The sequence below is a fragment of the Topomyia yanbarensis genome, chromosome 3, assembly GCF_030247195.1.
Source record: "Topomyia yanbarensis strain Yona2022 chromosome 3, ASM3024719v1, whole genome shotgun sequence".
NCBI lineage: Eukaryota > Metazoa > Arthropoda > Insecta > Diptera > Culicidae > Topomyia > Topomyia yanbarensis.
The window spans coordinates 68,137,769-68,157,107 of NC_080672.1; the positions used below are offsets into that span (position 1 = coordinate 68,137,769).

The window sequence follows — 19,339 nt, forward strand, 5'->3', positions numbered from 1 at the left end:
AATATGTGTAATGCGAATCGATTTACATCCGATTTCCAATAATTTGGTACCGCTGGAAAGGGTATTCAAAACCCAACAAAATGGTATAACGGTTACTAGTGTAACCTTATATTTGTTTGTGTAAATAGTGATTGTTCTCGAAAATATACATTGGGTTAGGTTGGCCGAGTTCTGTGCAGGGCTGGTTTGTCAACTCCGAACAAAACTCGTCCATTAGCATAGAATCTGCTGCAGATGTAAGCCTCTCTGAAGACGTCAGACCCCAAGGCGAGTGCACGATCTGATTCGAAGAAGTGGCAAGGTCGTAATAGCCGATCGACTCAAATTTTGACCGATTCCCCAATAAAAGCAGTATTGCAGGAGCGGAAAAATGAAATCAAACGTAAGCGTACGCTGGCGGAGGAAAAAATCAGCGAGGGCTGGTAGAAATTTCACTAAAGTTGCCAAAACTAAGTCCAAAAAAGTTAAAAATACTAACCAGTGAAGAGAGGATTTTATTTTCCTTACCCATATACGAAAAAAAGATGTTTTTTAATTAAAAGTTTTCCACTGATACATTTGACGTGTTTAACTTATTTTACCAAAATCGGTCAACCTACCCCAGCCCTGGGGTTGGTTCACCGATTTTTCTTTCCGCATTTGTTTACTAATAACTTTTTCCCTGATTTTTTATCATGAATGAAAAAAATTACATATGTGCTCAAGGGTTGTATCTTCATGACAGCGCAAACCGGTTTTCAAAAAGTCTAACCAGAATGAGTACAGAAATTCCGAAAGCAAAATTCGGCCAACCAGCCCCGGTCTCCCCTACAATTATGAATATGAATGAAATGAATAAAAATACTAAAATCAATTAAATGAATGAATTGAATAAATAAATTAAACAAAAAATTAACTAAATGATTGGAATGATACAATTATTAAAAATAGTAAAATGAATAAAACGAATGAAATTAATGATATTGATAAAATTAAATTAAATAAGAAAAAATAAACGAAATGAATAAAATATATAAAATAAGTAAAATAATATGGATAAAATTATTAAAATCAATAAAATGAATAGAATAATTGATTTTTGCATAAATAGAAGACAAAAACAGAATTAAAAAAATTTAATTGTCAAAATGAAAAATTAAACGATATTAGAAAAGTTTTCGGATCAATGTAATAAATTAAATTGTGAAAAATTTAATTTAATTAAATGAATGAAAAAAATGTGCCAGAATAATAAAATGAAGAAACTGAATAAATTGCATGAACTACAAAAATGGATAAAATGCATAATATGAAAACAGTGAATAAAATATGATAAATGCATGAAATGATTAATCAGATCAAACTGAATGAAATAAATGATTAAAATGAAATGATCATAAATATTAAATTAGTCCAACTCAAAACACATAAAATAAACAAAATAATAAAACCCATGAAACTTATAAACTGAAAAATTGAGTATTTGGAATGAAATTGAAGACAAAAATGATTTAAATCAGGTAAATGAACAAAATTAGACAAATTAGATGAATTTTAGAATCATTGTTTCAGAAGTTCTGAAATGATTATGGTAATCCCATTAGGGACCATTCATAAATTACGTAACGCAAAAATTGCCCAAAATTGACATGTATAAAGTTTAAAAAAATACTTTTTTACCAATAAGTTCTTAATCGTGCAATCACATTCAAAATGTTTGCTTTTTCTTTAGCCTTTTGTTGACAAAGTATAGAAAATGTTTTTTGCAATTTAAAATTATGTTAACATTTTAATTTTTGTGAACGATGACACAACATTTTTTTCAGTGTATATTTTTTCGTACAGAAGTGTTTATTCCCTGTAACTCGTTTTCAGATAGTTTCGCTGTATAACATATAGTAATTGAACAAAAAAATGAAATTAATGTACTTAGAAACGTCTACGCCCTTTTGACAAATTGCTCTTGTATCAAAATGTTGCAATAAGCAGAGAAAATCATGGAATTTCATAAACCGAACACAACTGCAAAGTTTCGTTCGAATCAACGATGGTCATATTTTGCGGTCGACCGGTTTCTCATGGAATTCCTCATTGAGCTGCATAGTATACTTAGAAGAATTTTGATATATGATACGAGTCATGTTTTGGTTGTAAAATTTTGGTTCCATCTCTGACCGAGTCAGAGAGTCTGAGAGCGCTACCACTATCTTTTCAAGGAAGAGAGATAGAATGTGGACAAGTTCAGAAGCATTACTGAAAAATGCCTGTTCTACAACTTTGTAGAAGACACATAATTTCTATCTCTCTCCGTTGAAAAGTTAATGTTGGAGCGCTTTATGTGGTAACCCGTGGAACTAAACTAAATTCGTGTTATATGCTATAAATCCTCTAAACATACTATTGAGCTAAACTTAACCTAACACATAATATAGTTTGTGAGAATGGTGTGCTGGTACATACCAATGCGCTGTTAGGTCCCATGCCAAACTGACTCAGACATCACTTCGTTGGAAGCTTAACAACTTCCTCTAACAAACAGATTTATCTTTAGTCTTCGACAAAGTTGTAGCTAATTAAATTATATTTCCAATTTTCATTTGCTGTTATAATTTCATGCATGCAGTGTCCCCTAGCGGTGAAAAGACAATTTAGTCGTTTTTCTCCATGTAAATTTTCGAAAAATCTCATGCAAATTTACCAATTTACTTCAAATTTGGAGCAAGCACTCCTGGTGGGACTAGGAATCGGGATAGGAATGGGATAAATTTTTTTTTGTCATTCTATTATGCATACAAATACATATACTAACAAATTAATTAATAATATAATCAAAATGTTCTAAACATATAGGAGTACTTCTACGTTAACAGTTCGTACAACCCCATTTGGCTGTCCCTTGCAGTTTTTCGAATGTGTATTGTATTATCAATAAAGAATGACAGCAACATCAAACGAAAATTCAATCCGATCCATCCACAAACGTTCGGAAAATCAAATGCGACGCGCATTAACCGAAACGCTCAGCACGGTGGGAAATTCATTTCCATTGATCCTCTCTGTTGGTCATCGAAACCGAATAGCGGTCTCCGGAGGTAGTCTAGAGCGGCAGTGTGATTTAGGTGGCAGGACACGCACGGCAATCGACAGTACCGTTATCGTTGCCGTCACGTTCGTTTTCCCACAAGTTCATAAAGTTCTTATCGTCTGATGAATTGATGTGTTTGCTGAAACCACGGAGACGTAACTAAAGTGATGATAATTTTTAACCAGGTAAAACCGTTCGCTTGCCTTCAGTCATCCGGCGGCTGCACAGGCAGGTGGAACGCGATCAACGTAGTGGAAAAAAAAATCCCCGGTAGATTTATCACTGGTCTGCTGTCGAACTTAGTAGATCTTCGGTGTGTGGCGGGAAATGGTGTTAGTGATTCTTAGCTAGAATATATACAGCAGATCTACTTAAACAACATGACGGAGGAAACGAAAACAGGAGGTTTGTGTTGTACCTGTGCGTAAGTTAGATTGTGGTAGATTGCTTAGTGGTTGAAGGTATCAACAAATTGCACTGAGAGTAGCTGAGAGAGTGGAACCCAAACCGAGTATATATAACGAAGAATTGTTTAACTAAATGTTGACATCGTTTGTTGTGAGAGAACAATCGATCGCCACCCAAGTGCTCACTTGTTTCTTTAAGTTCTTAGATAGGTATCGAACGATTCATTTTGGATCACACTATTACAGATTACATGACTAGGTTCATTAGGCATAATTTTGAAATGTTTTCGATTTACGTAGTTAAAGTGAAAGTCCCAATCAGCAAAGATTCTTAGTGAAAATAGGACCGTAACACTAACCATTTTATGTCCTGTACACTAACAATCGACTGCGAAATATGTCGAAACAGAAGACCAGGTTCCACAACCGAATGTCGTACAATGGCTTTGCTTCGCTTCACACGAATTCCGTATTCTGTTAGCCTATGACAAAGCGAATTAAAATAATTGACTCATTGAGAGAACTGCAAATTCCCCGCTTTGTGGGAATGATCTAAGCAGTTTTAGCTAAAAATAAGAATCGTGGTGTGATAAAAGTAGTCAACTGAGTCTTCGATTAGACATATAATATTTTAATGCGTCTACTTATCTAGGTTATATGTACCTCAAACTCATGAAGCAAACTCCTCAAACTCTAGCAAATTCAACCTTCAGTGCGACGGATTAAAACCCAACACAAACAAAGTTAGCAATTCATGCAACCATCGATCATTCTGTCGATTCTAGTATCAAAACCACCCCGCAGCTCGACACTTCCACCATTCACTATAACAATCGTCTCCGCGGCGCAACTGATCCCGTTTCTTTTGTCTCATGTACGCAGTTCAGTAATGATAAGCTAGGGCATCGATGATAAATTAGCAGCACACTTTTCAATAGCCGATACCCCCGATACGCCCACAATTAGCCATAAAGTGTAAATCATTAGTACTCTTTCTCCGTATCTTTGAATGGGCAATTCGGTTCATTCGCGTTAAACAATTGACACAATTATGACACCTTACGCGCTCTAATCCTGTAAATTCCAGCTTCGACTGATTAGATAAGAAACGTCGGATAGGCAATTTGGTCGTGGTAGATTGAGAATTCTGGCAATTAGACGATAGATACGGCTGCGAGAAGGTGTTCGGAGCAACTCTGGTATAAAATGTTTGTATTGCACTTTGCATCTGGATCAACAGCTCTGATTTTCCGATTGCGATATCCGTGTTTTAATATTTGAAATGTGGACTAACTTGATTGGGTACAAGCGGAGTACGGACAGTTGATAATAGGGGTTAAAATATCTCAAAATCCGGACTTCGGATCCCAAAGATAAGATACTAAAATTAGATCTTTATAGTAGTTCCGATGACTACAATGGTATGGGGTGTGGTTCAAATATTTGCTCAATGGAAAATTAGCTCATGTAATTTTGGTTTTGTATTCAAATTAGTGTGAATTAAAAGCCAATAATTTTCTTAAAAGTTCGTACTATTAGTTTTATTTTTTATTCTAATTGTTTATTTGCCATGTTATATAGCGATAAATGTTGTAAGACTATACGAATTAGCACCGCGTACTTGCTTTAATCAGATTTCAAAAACATGAAGCAAAAGGTGCTTATAATATCATTTGAAACCTGGATTCCCTTTTCTGGTGGAATTGATTTTAGCCGGCCCTATACCATAATTTATCATCATACCATTTAAATACTCATTATCCTCAAACTACTCTCTGTACCTATGAAGGTTAGATTGTCATAAGTCTACCACTATGGTAAGGAATTGCTGCTATCACTATGGTAAGGAATTTCTACAACCGGAAGGATAGTATCCTTACGGTTACGTGTGCTGATCTTATTTTCACAGTGATGAAACATTTTCAATATTGCCTGATAATTGAAGTACATCATTCAGTACAATTTCTTCAGTAATGTCGTGTTCGTCCATATTTTTAACTCAATTGTCTTATTGCTTACTGTCTTGTTTCGAATGTTTATTCATCTTATGATTTACGGTTGGGAACAGTGATAGTACATTTAAATCTGTGCTATGCTATATTTCCCTCAAACGAAAAAAATGGGTAAAAAGTAAACATTTCTTACTAATTACTATTTTTACCATTTTTTTGATAACCATTTTTTGTTAACGACCTATCGAGTCAATTTGTCAACTGTTGTTACGGCATTTAATTAGCAAGGGACTGGAAGGTGAAGTATATTTTTCAATATTAAGAGCCACTAGTACTCAAGGGAGAGCAAGGAGTTGAAGGGAGAAAGTTTAACCCTTTGTCTACTACCGTAGGAGTTAAGGTCTTTTGGCATTAGAAATGCGAATCACCTGAGTCTACGGCATGTCCGGACAAGCGTAAAGTTAAAATTTGGAGGTATCGTTGAATAAAGTAAATCTCGGCAAATATAAGAGCGCATAAGCCAACAGTTAAAATTCATTTTGAGTGAGAATTCCAACCAAACTGTTACTCGACAATCACAGATGTTGGTAATAGAGAGCTGTGATCTTCCAATAATGTTTGCCCGGAACTTCCTTCAAAGCGAATCTTGACCGTTGGCTTATTCGCCCTAATCATATGTTTGTCGAAAAATTTAGATAAATCGTGTTAAAGCTAGTTTACATTTGACTAGGGTAAAAATCACGACTCATTGAATGAGCTTTTTGAATTTTCCTAGTGCGAATAATACGCAAAACTTGTAAGTACCTAAATTTACGTAAAAAGAATTTATTATTTGGGTTATTTTATTTTTCTGTGTAGCAGAGAATAAGGGTGCGTGGTAAATCAAAAATGCTTTTACACGCTAAAGGTTGCTGCAGAACATTTAGTTCGTAAGGATATAAAGCTCATATTACCTACAGTTCATGTGGAAGCAGTTGGATTAGCAGAAAGCATCGTTTTCCGGTCTGATTTTTGACGCATTTGTGTTTCGAGCCTTGGAATACCGAATCCTATCATGTTTGTTTACTAGTCTAATATGTGAGTTCAAAACTTGACACTTTTCAGGCTACGACGCAGAAATTTTTTTCATTTATTACATCAAAACCAGTCCGTTTCAGACATCGACATAAGCGAAGTAGAACATGAAGCACACTACTCGTACTCGAATAGACCTTTCATTTAGAACTACGTCTTCTACAAATTAATACGATCGTATAATTAAGTTGAAGCACAGAGTTAACTTTACCATATAAGTCTCCGGGAAAAATGGAATCTTTCAAGTTCTTCTCCGAAAAAAGAATATGAACAGTTCAAGCATATCTTGAAAGTAGTTTATACTTGTAATTTTGCAACATGATACATACCATTATCGTGGCAGGAAATATTTGTAAACTCCGCTCCCAAAGGTGAGGAGGCAAAAACCTTCCGACCGATCAGTCTGACCTCCTTTCTTCTCAAATCAGTGGAACGTTTGATCGACCATTACATTCGGGATGTTAGCTTGCGCGAGTATCCGCTACATGCAATCCAACATGCATATCAACGGGGACAGTCTTCTACCAGCCTTTTAAACAAAGTTGTCAATAACTTTGAAAAGGCTTGTTCGCAAAAGAAATCAAGCTTATGTTTCTTGATATTGAAGGAGCATTTGTCTTTTGAATCCGTTTTGGAAGCAGCATGAGGTCATGAAGTATCTTCACATAACGTGATACGGATAAACGCAATGCTTAGCAACCGACATTTATGTTCATATAGCGGAAAAAAATCGTAAGCTATGCTCTCCGTTATCTCCCGTGGTATGACCCATCTAACATCTAATCAAAAGAGCAATTTTCATCGGAAATTGGTACCGGTATCGGATAAAGATCGCATTGAGCAACCAGCACTAATTCACTCTTTTTTTAAGTAAAGTGTATTCATATAAGAGATATAGAACGTGAATCACATTACTTGTACTCGGATATACCTTCCATCTAGGATTACTTCTAGTACTAAGTAATACGGTCCTACTATTGAGTTGAAACGCCAAGAGAACTTCACCAGCATATAAGAAATTGCAGTAGGGTGTCAGAAATTTGGTGTGGGGGGGGGAGGTATTGATGAAAATTGTTTATTTTTCGAAAATGCTTATATTTCATGTAAGTTTGATAAATAATTGAAAGTTCACAAACAAAACTATGAAGTCAATGAAGTCAAAGTCAAAGAATGCAAATACAAAGTGCACTTTTAAAGTGGAGCAAGTGTTCGGAAACTTTTCTAACGGTCAAGATCACATCATTCCGAAACCATCAACTTTGAAGCCTCAACTTTTTTATACTTAGCCTCAAAGAAGTATAACAAAAAGTGCATCTTTTGATATAATAATTTTGGTGATTAAATCTCCTTGAAGGGATTAAGGGGAATTGATTCTGCAAAAATAGCAAGAGACTTGGTGTCTTCAACAAAGTTGTTGCTAAGTTATTTTATACAACTTTGTTGAAAATATGACGACTACATGAATGCCGTATATCGAGATATAAAACGGAGCCTGAGAAATTTGCTTAAAGCCAGTTCTATTCAATAAAACTTTTCATTGTAAGTTTCAGAGACTACATTGAATAGAATGTAAATTTACGCCACTGAGAAAGTAAAATGAAAAGGAGAAACCAGAAAATAATGGAATGGAAACACCAGTCTATTTATTCTATTTATTTTATTTTGTTCATGTTTTTAATTTTCGTTTGTTTATTCTATTTATTTTTTGCTATTTTTACATTTAGTTTATTTTTTACCTTTTATTCATTTTATTGATTTTGTTTATTTATACTTTTTATTTATGTTTCCATTTTTTGGTTAATTTTTTTATTTCATTCATTTCATTCAACTTGTTCATTTCATTCATTTAATTTATTTTATTTTATTCATGTTTTCCATGTATTCTAATTACTATATTTATTCTGCTTATTTTGTTTACTTTAAGCATTTTAAATATTTTTTTTTATGTATAGATTTTAATCATTTCATTTTTGTTATTGATAGCGTTCTATTCTATTTATTTTATTTACTCTATTTGTCATATTTTATTTTTTTTTCATTTTGTTTATTATCCTCATTTTCTTAAATTAATCTTTAGTTCATTCAATTTATATTATTTTATTTATTCATATACTCGAAGTATTTATTTTATTCTTTCAAAACATTTTATGTATTTTATTTATTTTTTACAATTGATAAATTTCATTCGTTTTATTTCGTTCATTTAATACGTTTTATTCATTAGGTTGGTATTTATATAATTAATTTCACTTATTTTGTAAATTTTATTGTTTTAATTTTTGTGCATTTTATATATTTTGTTGATTCCATTTCTTTTATTTCTTTTATTTATCTTATTTATTTTATTCAATTTCTCAATTTTATTCATTTTAGTACTTTGTTCCCGTTCCTAGTTGTGTGTTTTTAGCATTTTTTTTGTCAAAATATTGAAAAAAAAACAAGGTTAGTAATATAAGAAGTGTCTCACTACTTGGATGAATCAAATATGTATTTTAGTAAATATAGAAAAGTGTTTTGTTAATTCCCCCCCCCCCCCCCCACAAATCTCAAAGAAAAACGTCGAGAAGAAAGCGCTCATTTCGTAGTGTTTGTTCCACGCTTTGCTGATCGCAGTATGGAACAAACATAATGAATGCAACGCTTCCTTCTCGAGGAATTCCACGGGGATCCGTCCGAAAATCGTAATCAGGCCCGGCGGAATGCGTGGGTAGTATGGGTAGTACTACCCACACGAAAATTGCCGAGGGGGGAATTACCCACTCGAAAGTTTGGAACAAACAAAAACCTAAGATTAACCACGTATGTGTGTGTATTTTTTATTCAGATACAAATTTCTCTGCTTCAAAATTTTTTTTGAGAATATGGGATAATATTTGGGATTTGTTTGAAATTTGGAATTATTTTTTATATTTATACTCATGGGAATACATTTTGACACATCTACGCCTTGATACAAGGATTTCAGATCGATAGACTAATAATATTAATGCAATTTTATTCAGACTATGGGATGCAGTTAGAAATATTTTAAGGACAATATAGACAATTTGTAATGTTGTAACATTAACAATCATTTGATTAAAAATTGGAACAAGGAGAAACAATAACTAGACAATCAGTAGACTTTTTATAAGGATAGCAAAAGATTGTTGATTCCAACATCAGTAGCAGAGACAGCGAGGAAAGGGGGGATAAAAAAAATTAAACTTGTATCTTTGTAGCAAACGGAAAATCACTATCAGGACATCATAAACCGGATCGCCGACTGGCCTCCTTGGATCCGCTGGGAACTTTTGGGATCACATTTGCAGGTAGCTGTTTAGCAAGTCAACCAAAAGAGAAGATATAAATAAAATTGGAGGATAGCCAACACATCTTGGACTAGAATCAGGTCGAAGGGATTCGTTTACCGGAGATCTGGCGCTACACACATAAAAAATCGTGTAAATTTACGTCTCCTGACCATGACATATACGAGCATTAAAAATTGCATAACTTTACGTTTGATTTTAATTTAACATGTTGAATTTTGCGAGTCACGTAATTTTACTCCACATATGACGTTTATTTAAAATGGGGAGGAGTGTTATTTTATGGCACTGCACCTAGAACGTACATCTTTCATGTATAATTAAACAAAACACGGTTATATTTCGTCAATTACGGTGTTGTTAAATTGTGGCAAATTTGGAATTACCTCAACGGTAGAATTCAGATTTTTTTGGTGTATAGACCACTAGGCGCACGACCCGACAACATATTTAACGTCGCGATAGCGTTCATCGCAAGCGCAGAGAATACTCTCCACCACCCCAATACGCTGGAGATGCGCATTTAATGTATAATGATTGCCACCGGAAGGAATTCACGACTTTCATCCCTCCTTTTTAACTAAGGTTGGTTGATGCCTTTGGGATTCCTAAACTTCCATTATCCATCGAAATTTGCCAATTTTGAACGTCCTCTGACAAGAAATACTAAAAAATTCATTAAAGCTGTGCGACCTTTAACAAATATTTCCTTCCAATGCCTAAGTGTCCGCCTTCTCATTTCCATTCCAATCTAAGTGGCACTTTTCTCATTGCCCGGAATAGAACAATGCGAAAGAACTCAAACTAATAACGATTTTAACATAAAAAATCTAGGAGCACCCATATTTTCTCCAAGAAAATGAGAAGTGCTTTCCATGCTCCATCGGTCGAAGCGCCTACTGTAACGATGTGGACGTGGTCGTATAAAACCATAAGTTTTCTGAGGAGAATGCTTAGCGCGAGTATCTTTGCTGTCAGATAAATTTGTGCATTTAAAGAACAAATATTACGTTTATTTACATTATTATGTTTTGATCGCGAAACGTCTGTGAATTTGAATGTGAATCTACGTTGAATGCTGTTGTCGCCGATAAAAGATTCTTAGTCCCATGTATTCCAATCAAAGGCCGAATCGAGTATACAGCGTAGGGCCCAGCTGACAGACGAAATATTTATTCTCTCGTTAATCTGTTGACGAACCGGTGCCAATAACCACGTTTTTAAATTTTAATCAAGTTTTAGCGAATATCACTCAGTAAGATAGATCGGTTATCAGAATGAAGACAACCCCATGGCATAGCGTTGGAGTTGAAGTCTTCTAGAACCAGCTAAGGTGAAATGTATATGGAAACAATATCAATAAATCTTTGTATATGATTCGGATTTAACAAGCGACATTTTCCACATCGCGCTTTATTTCTACAATAGGCTCGTTGTTTGCAACGACGGCAGTCCATGCCCCACAGTATAAAAAGGCGAAAAAATAGACGAGCCCCTTCCAAAAGAATAAATTTTAGAAGAACAAATCCGGCGAAAGGCTTGAAATGAAGCTGATGGGAAATAAGTTTTCTTTCACTCCTCGATTTTTGTTGAACGCAATTGCTTTATTTTCGCTGACTGAAGCACAGGGATCTGGAAGCAGCAATCCTTATTTCGCAATTAAGGCCCTTCTCGGAGACTACACCATCAATCTCTACTTCCCGGACGGGTACGTAGACAAAATATTTTATCGTACACGGTCGAGTGTTGTTTAGTTAGATCACACGATATATCGATGATGTTAAATGGCTTGTCTTTGGTCCGGAAGTAGACCATCCAGGGGCCGGTTATATTAGATATAATTAGCATCGAAAATGAGACTTATCGTCATTATTTTTGCCATCGGAGAAACATTCAAAATGGCCTCCACTACCGTCCCATTAGTCAACACTATCATGCGGGCTTCAATACCCGCGAAAGGAAGGTTCTATAGCAGGGAACGGAAAATTAATGCAACTAAATTTAAAAGAATGGCGTGATTGGTACTTAGCTGTGGAACATTTGTAGTATTTGTATTCAACAAACACAATTTCGTTGAGCCGGCAGACATACAGCCCTGTTAACAAAGGGTGTTTCCAAATAGCCACCAGATATTATCAGGAAATTTTAATTTTCACTTACACACTCCATAGCTGAACTTTTGTCAGTACGGGGAGAAATCACTCCGAATCTTACTACCCACTAGGGAAAAAAGTGTTCCGCCGGCCCTGATCGTAATCGAGCATCTTAGATTCCGATGAAACTTTACACGTTTCACCGGTATAGAAGACTGAACATTTTCCAGTCAAAAAGATTGTTTTAACTCAAGAACAATTTTTTAAAAGGGCATAAATGTTTCTTCATGTAGCATATTCGAAAAGAAATAAGGAATTCTTTTAGTGATAGATTCTCTATGATCCAAAAACACTTACATATTTGAAATGATAAACAGTTGACTATTGATAGTTCATGATAAACAAAAAGCGCGAATAACTTTCAAACAGGGCATAATTTCACGATTTATTTTTTTTGTTGGAGCGAAATTCCAAATATATCCACAACTACCACATTTAGGAAGATTTTTGTTAAATGCAGTTTGATTTGAAATGACACAAAAAATCATATTCATAGTTTTGTATGTGCATGAAATTTAAAAACATGTATAAAGATACCGTTAGAAAAACTTTTTTACTGATAAGTTCTCCATCATGCAATCACATTTGAAATGTTTTCTCTTTAGGTTTTTGTTGACAAAATATAAAAAATTTAAAAAAAATCGTTTTTTTGCAATTTAAATTTTTAATATAAATTTTGGTTTTTTAAAAATTGACAACATTTTTTTCAGTGTATATTTTTTCCATGCAGCAATGTTCATTCCCTGTAACTCGTTCTCGGATAGTTGTAGTTGCATAAAACACGGTAAAAAAACATTTTTTTCTCGAATATGCTACATGTAGAAACTTTCGAGCCCTTTTAAAAAATTGCTCTTGAGTCAAAATAATCATATTGACTGTGGAAAATGTTTAGTTTTCCATACCGGTGAAACGTGTAAAGTTTCATCGGATTCTAAGATGGGCGGTCACGATTTTAAAGATTTTCTGTCGGATCTTCGTGAAGGTTCTCATGTATTCGAACTAGTTCATAATTTCTTAGTCACAACTCGCCAAGCGTGCAAGAAATATTGTTCATGTATTCGAGAACTGGTCCATCATTCCTAGTGTAATGTACACGACTGACCATTCGTGCTCGTGAAATAGTTCACAAAAGCATGAAATCTTAGAAATCTTATTCATGAAAACGTGAACTGGTTCATAGTTCCTACTATAATAGTCATGCCTGACCATTGGGGCACGTGAAATAGTTCACAAAATCACAAAATATTGTATTCGTGAGCTGGTTTATGTTTCCTAAAGCATGATTCGTGATCTATCTTGAGTATTTGTGATATTTAAAAGATATCCCTAATAATTTTCAATTTCATGCAACTCTGCACATGGTTATGAAATTTCTACGTGAACTATTACACGGAATTTGTTTTTTTTTTTAATGAAAGAGCACATAGTTACGCCCAGTGATTAGTAATAGATGCTAGCATCAGATACAAGAGAACAATTAGGGCCTCGCACATCTTTATTTATTTGATAGGGTTCAGTGTGATGTTCGGACAGCAAACGAAAACTGCGCTGAGCACTAAAAATACACTATAGAGCTACAAGTGCTGTTCGTGATATAGTTCACAAAACAAGCTATTACGAATCAGTTACACTTATATGGTACTGTTCATATTGTCACGTTGCTCCGAGTAAAAAATCTACAGTAATCAAACATGAACATAAGTCGCATTACTCCACGTATCAAATTCGAGGGCTCATGAATAATATATCATGATAAAGTACATACAGATTACAAAAATCGCGACCAAGGTCCTGAAATCATGAACATAAATCACACTACTCGTGACAGAAAAAAATCAAAATTTTGTGACAAAATCATGAACGCAAATCATTTTACTTGTTACTAAAATATGACGATAACGTGAACAGAAATTACGGAAAGCGTGAATAAGATCTTTAAAATATAGCCGCACTACTCTGCCTGAAAAATCGGATACAAAACTTGTGAACAAAATATGAGGATAACGTGAGAATAAATTACGAAAATCGTGAATATGGTAATGAAATTCTGAACTTAAATCGCGCTACACTGCCATAAAAATCCGATAGTAAACGAATTTAAATATCATGGCAACGTGATGAGAAAATACGAAAATCGCGAAAAAGCCCCTGAAATAATGAACATCGTTAAATGTCCGTTCTCTTAGTTGATATACTTTATACAAACCACTGGTTTGAATAAAGTATATCCTCAAATTATGAACAAGAATCAAAATAAAAACTAAATATGTCCAGGGAAAAATCACAGTAAATCAATCAAACAGTGGAATGTAAATGCATGTGTATTTTTGACGCAAACATGTTTTTTGAAAATACAAATAGTTTCATGAATACGAGGTTTCTGAATTCATAATCGTTCAATTTGCCAAAATTTTGATTTTTACTCAAGAATAACGGTTTTTTGTGTACTTAATGTTAAGTGTCCCAATCGAAGATTAATATTTGAACAAGTTTTATTTTTTATGAAAAAATTATCATAACTTTCATACTATGTTGCGTTTCGGCTTCGCCTCATCAGAAACCGACACTAACACATTGTCGGAATAGATTAGCGCCGGCTTGACGCAAATCCCTTAAAACTAAAACACACTATGTGTTTCAATCAAACGACTGATCAAACGTGATGTCCCGTTCGAGCAGAAGTTCTGTTTATGCCGATGAGACACAAGTGAAGCCGAAACTTGTCTTGGCTTTGCAGGCCTATGCTAAAGCACTATGCTATATTTCACCCTAAGGAGGAAAATTTGGTAAAAACCAAAATTTCTCACTAGGGTGAAAATTTGTTGGTAAAAACCAGTCTTTGTACAGGAGGGCACGTTTGATCAGTCGTTTGATTGAAACACATAGTGTGTTTTAGTTTTAAGGGATTTGCGTCAAGCCGGCGCTAATCTATTCCGACAATGTGTTAGTGTCAATTTCTGATGAGGCGAAGCCGAAACGCAACATAGTATGAAATAAGGATTTGTGCCCTCCTGTACAAAGACTGGTTTTTAACAAACAAATTTTCACCCTCGTGAGAAATTTTGGTTTTTACCAAATTTTCCTCCTTAGGGTGAAATATAGCATAGTATCATAACTTTGATACTAAAAATAGTTTAGCAGGTCATGTACATGAGCAAATGATCTACTAGTTATTGAAAGGTCACTTCAGCGTAAAATAAAACTACAAAAGTTATATAGGGTGTTGAGCCCATTTTCGCCATGTTTCTATTATCACCTTACCCATTTGAAGCCGTTGGTTAGAGTGTCTGCCATCTTTGTGCAACGCATTGAGTCAAATGGTAGCGCAATAGGGGCACTCGATTCGAGTTTTCGTTGCGTTCAAATGCGAGAATTTCACTGTTTTCAGCGCATTTGTGTTATTATATTGGTTCTTAATAACGAAGCAAAGCAGTTGATGTAAATTTTTTCGCATTCCATTGATTGTAGGCCGAGAAATTAATGAATTAGTGAGGCACCCTGCTTAGTATGGTGCAAATAGGCACTTTGCCCTACATAAATAAATCAGATTTTTAAACTGAAACACTCTACAGCTTACATTTAGATTTGTCGTGCAATGAAAAGTGAGACAAATAGCTTGCCTGTCTTCAGCAAAGTTGTCTAAAATGCGTTGTTCTACAAGTTCATTGAATACAATCAAGCTTTATCTCGAATGGTTAAACAGTTCAATTTTAGATCTTTCTAAAATTAGAACCACCCCAGCTTCCATTTAAACGAAAAGAAGGGCCTTGCAAAGTACAACAACTTTCATGATTTTTTAGCCTTTTCCGGCTTCCCGCCACTGTGCGTAGTGCCGTTATTCTGACGTCCACCATTGCTCGTGTTTGACTCCGATCTCATACGTTCCGATCATGTTCGGAACTCAGCTCGTAAATTTAGCACACATATTCATCGATGATAGAATTGTCTAAAAAACAATGCTTCTCTGGCCAACCCGCTGAAGCCACAATTTCACCTTTAACACAAGCCCCATTTTGTGAATAGACGGACGGATCTAGCGCCGATTAAAATCAACCACAGCAGTATGAAACTGAAGGATTCGAATTTTTTCGCTGAACTTCAATTATTTTGACATGAATGACCACCACAGTCATAATAAAAGTAACGGTACATAATTTTTTGCGCAATGTACATTATATGTCGAAGTGACTCAACTAAAATGATGTCCATCACAGTTTTATGGGTAATTTGGAACCAGTTTATGCTTCAGATTGAAACTAATAATCTCAAACCACCCCTTTTGGTAGCAATTTGGGTTATGAATTACCTGGTTAAGTTCAGCCTTAAATATTCATAATAAATCATCGAACTGATATCATACTCTCGCTTGATATAAAGTTTAGAGGGTATTCGATTAAAAATTAGAAAATTTTCAGCAGAAAGGTATAATTGCAGTTACAATTGCGCACACCCAGATATTGTGACGTACCGGATGCAAAAGCGATAAGCCCGTATCTTATTGTTTAGATTTGCAATATCAGTCGATCCAACACATCTAATTTTGTTTATTTGTTACAATCTTTACAGATGTCCCACCGAATGGCGATGTAGCGGATGTCGAAGGAGAGCCCAAGGTACGTATATCAGAGTAACATCGATAGATTACGAAAATCAAGTATAATTTCAACAAGTATTGGTTAATATCCACAGAAACTGAAGTACCCGCGCTCTATCCCATTCATTATCAGCAATGAGTTCTGCGAACGCTTCAACTACTATGGCATGCGAAGTAAGTAGCTTTATAATATTCGGTTTTACAAGTTACCTATTTCGAACTAACATTCACAGCTATCTTGGTGCTGTACCTCACTCGAAAGCTGGATTATGATGATGATACGGCAACGGTTATGTATCATTCGTTCACAACCTTGGTCTACTTTATGTGTATTTTCGGTGCGATCATATCGGACAGTTGGCTCGGTCGATTCCGAACGATCTGGTCCCTATCCATCGTGTACGTATGCGGCAGTACACTGATCTCGATAGGTGCTATCCCAACGCTCGATGTCAATGCCCAGGCTATGACCATCATCGGTCTGCTGCTGATCGCTGTCGGTTCCGGTGGTATTAAACCGTGTGTGGCTGCTTTCGGTGGAGAACAGTTCCAAATGCCCGAACAGGCACGGTATTTGGCAATCTTTTTCTCGATGTTCTACTTCGCCATCAATTTGGGTTCGTTCATATCCACTATGCTTACTCCGATTCTTCGTGAGGATGTCAAGTGCTACAGCGAAGATGACTGTTTCTCTTTGGCCTTCGGAGTTCCCGCTATTTTGATGGTGGTATCGATTGCCATCTTCCTGATCGGAAAGCCACTGTACAAACTCACCGATCCGGCGGGTAACATGTTCGTTAAGGTATCCAAGTGTATTTGGGTGAGTGTCCTTCGCTGATATTGTTTTCTATAATACACCATTGCAATTATAACCGAATTACAGACTGCAATCCGTACCCGATCCAAGGAGAAATCAGTGAATCCTCGCGAGCACTGGCTGGATTATTCGGAGAAGCGCTGGGGACAACAGCTAGTAGATGAAACCAAGATTTTAATGAACGTTTTGCGACTGTACATTCCGCTTCCGGTCTTTTGGGCGCTATTCGATCAACAGGGCTCCCGCTGGACTTTCCAGGCAACCAGAATGGACGGTGATCTCGGTTCTTGGACAATCAAACCCGATCAGATGCAGGTTCTCAATCCGCTGTTGATCCTGGTCTTCATTCCATTGTACGAAGTCGCCTTCTACCCACTGTTGTCTTTAATCGGGATTCGACGCCCACTACAGAAGCTTACTCTCGGTGGAATTCTAGGCGGTGTAGCATTCTTCATCTCCATGATCGTGGAGATTCAACTGGAACACACTTACGCCGTGATGCCCCAAGGCGGCGAATCACAACTTCGCATCTTCAACGGAATGAACTGCGTATACAACGTACAAACCAACATTCCCGATCATGCCAATTTCGTATTGGAAGCGATGGGATCATTCGAAGAAAAATACGTTGGTGTTCAAGGTGAAAAATCATTCACTTACTCAATGTCTTCGAACTCTCCCGGCGCGGGATGCAATGTGCCACTAAGCGGACAATTCCAGCTGAACGAACGGGAACAAATTTCCTACTTTGTCAACAACCGTGGCGGAACGGTGAATTTGCTGCGCTACCTAGACAACACCGAAAAATCCTCCAAAGGTTACCCGGTGTTCCGAGTTCTCGGAAACACTGCAGTCGATCGGACATTCGTGTTCAAAGACTTGGATCCCTCGAATTCATTCGATAGACATAAGAATAGTACTTACTACAATGATATTATAGAATCTTTTCCTTCGGAATATGAGATAATGGTCGACGATAAACCCATTTTCAAGTACACAATGCGACTTGGAGGCGTTTACACGTTCATCCTGACAGAGGACGAAACTAATATCGTGAGTATTTTATTTAAAAAGATGTTGAAGGTTAGAAAAAACATGTTTTAATTTATTTTCAACAGACGGCCAACGTCATCACCGTTACCGATCCAAACTCGATCAACATGCTATGGCTGGTTCCGCAGTACGTTGTGCTAACGCTGGGTGAGGTCATGTACTCGATCACCGGTCTGGAGTTCTCCTTTACGCAAGCACCGGAGAGTATGAAATCTGTCCTGCAAGGCTGCTGGCAACTAACGGTCGCCATCGGTAATCTAATCGTGGTCATTGTGGCCGAAGCTAGGATCTTCGATGCCCAGAAGTGGGAGTTTTTGCTGTTTGCTGTGCTGATGATCGTCGACATGGGGCTGTTTGCCGTGCTCGCCTACTACTACAAACCGATTCCGCTGAAAAAGTACGACGATGATGACGCTAACACGACCCTGCCCATCGAAGACCAGAAGGAGGAGCGCGGATTGGAAAATCCGACCTACACCAAGAGTGAATAATTGCCAGGAAATGACAACTACCATGTAGATAAATGTTTTTTTAGATTGTGCTGTTGTGCAGCCGCAGTTGTTATAAGTATACATATGTAAAAGTTCATCCTTGTAAAATAATGATTGGAAAATTTAACCGATTTGTTTTATTGTATGTATCTATATCACTTCTTACCAAAAAGACTACTTTATAAAAAACAGTTCACATCACGACTTCGAAGGAATTACGTTATTTTTTACTTCATCTTTCATTTCTTGTTCTTAGCGATTGTTTCTAAAACTTGTTACGCCTGCGCCTCGCTTCTCGTTACGTCTTCCGCCCCGAAGAAGCAACCGAACCGATATTTCCTGTTTATCGGATGTTTGTTTTGATAATCGGATTGCTATTGCGGACTTGTTTCAGTCGGCCAAAACCGTGCATTCTTGCGATAT

The 19,339-nt window shown here is 36.1% G+C and overlaps 2 protein-coding genes across 2 annotated transcripts in view; one reads left to right on the forward strand and one right to left on the reverse strand.

Moving 5' to 3' along the window:
* Positions 1-19,339, reverse strand: part of LOC131689042 (proline-rich protein 36-like) — a 62,374-nt gene that overhangs the window by 19,038 nt on the left and 23,997 nt on the right. The gene's annotated exons all lie outside the window — the stretch shown is intronic.
* LOC131689041 (peptide transporter family 1) lies at positions 3,254-19,043 on the forward strand. Its single transcript, XM_058973790.1, has 6 exons — positions 3,254-3,469; positions 16,528-16,574; positions 16,651-16,729; positions 16,789-17,375; positions 17,439-18,425; positions 18,491-19,043. The coding sequence occupies exons 1-6, from the start codon at positions 3,445-3,447 to the stop codon at positions 18,914-18,916; spliced, it is 2,151 nt and encodes a 716-aa protein (XP_058829773.1). The 5' UTR covers positions 3,254-3,444; the 3' UTR covers positions 18,917-19,043.

What these genes read in the sequence shown, in the direction of transcription:
- LOC131689041 (XM_058973790.1), top strand. Translation starts at nt 3,445, where the DNA reads ATGACGGAGGAAACGAAAACAGGAG. An exon ending in GGAGGAAACGAAAACAGGAG is followed by an intron (nt 3,470 to 16,527) that starts GTTTGTGTTGTA and finishes CAATCTTTACAG; the next exon opens with ATGTCCCACCGAATGGCGAT. An exon ending in CAACTACTATGGCATGCGAA is followed by an intron (nt 16,730 to 16,788) that starts GTAAGTAGCTTT and finishes TAACATTCACAG; the next exon opens with CTATCTTGGTGCTGTACCTC.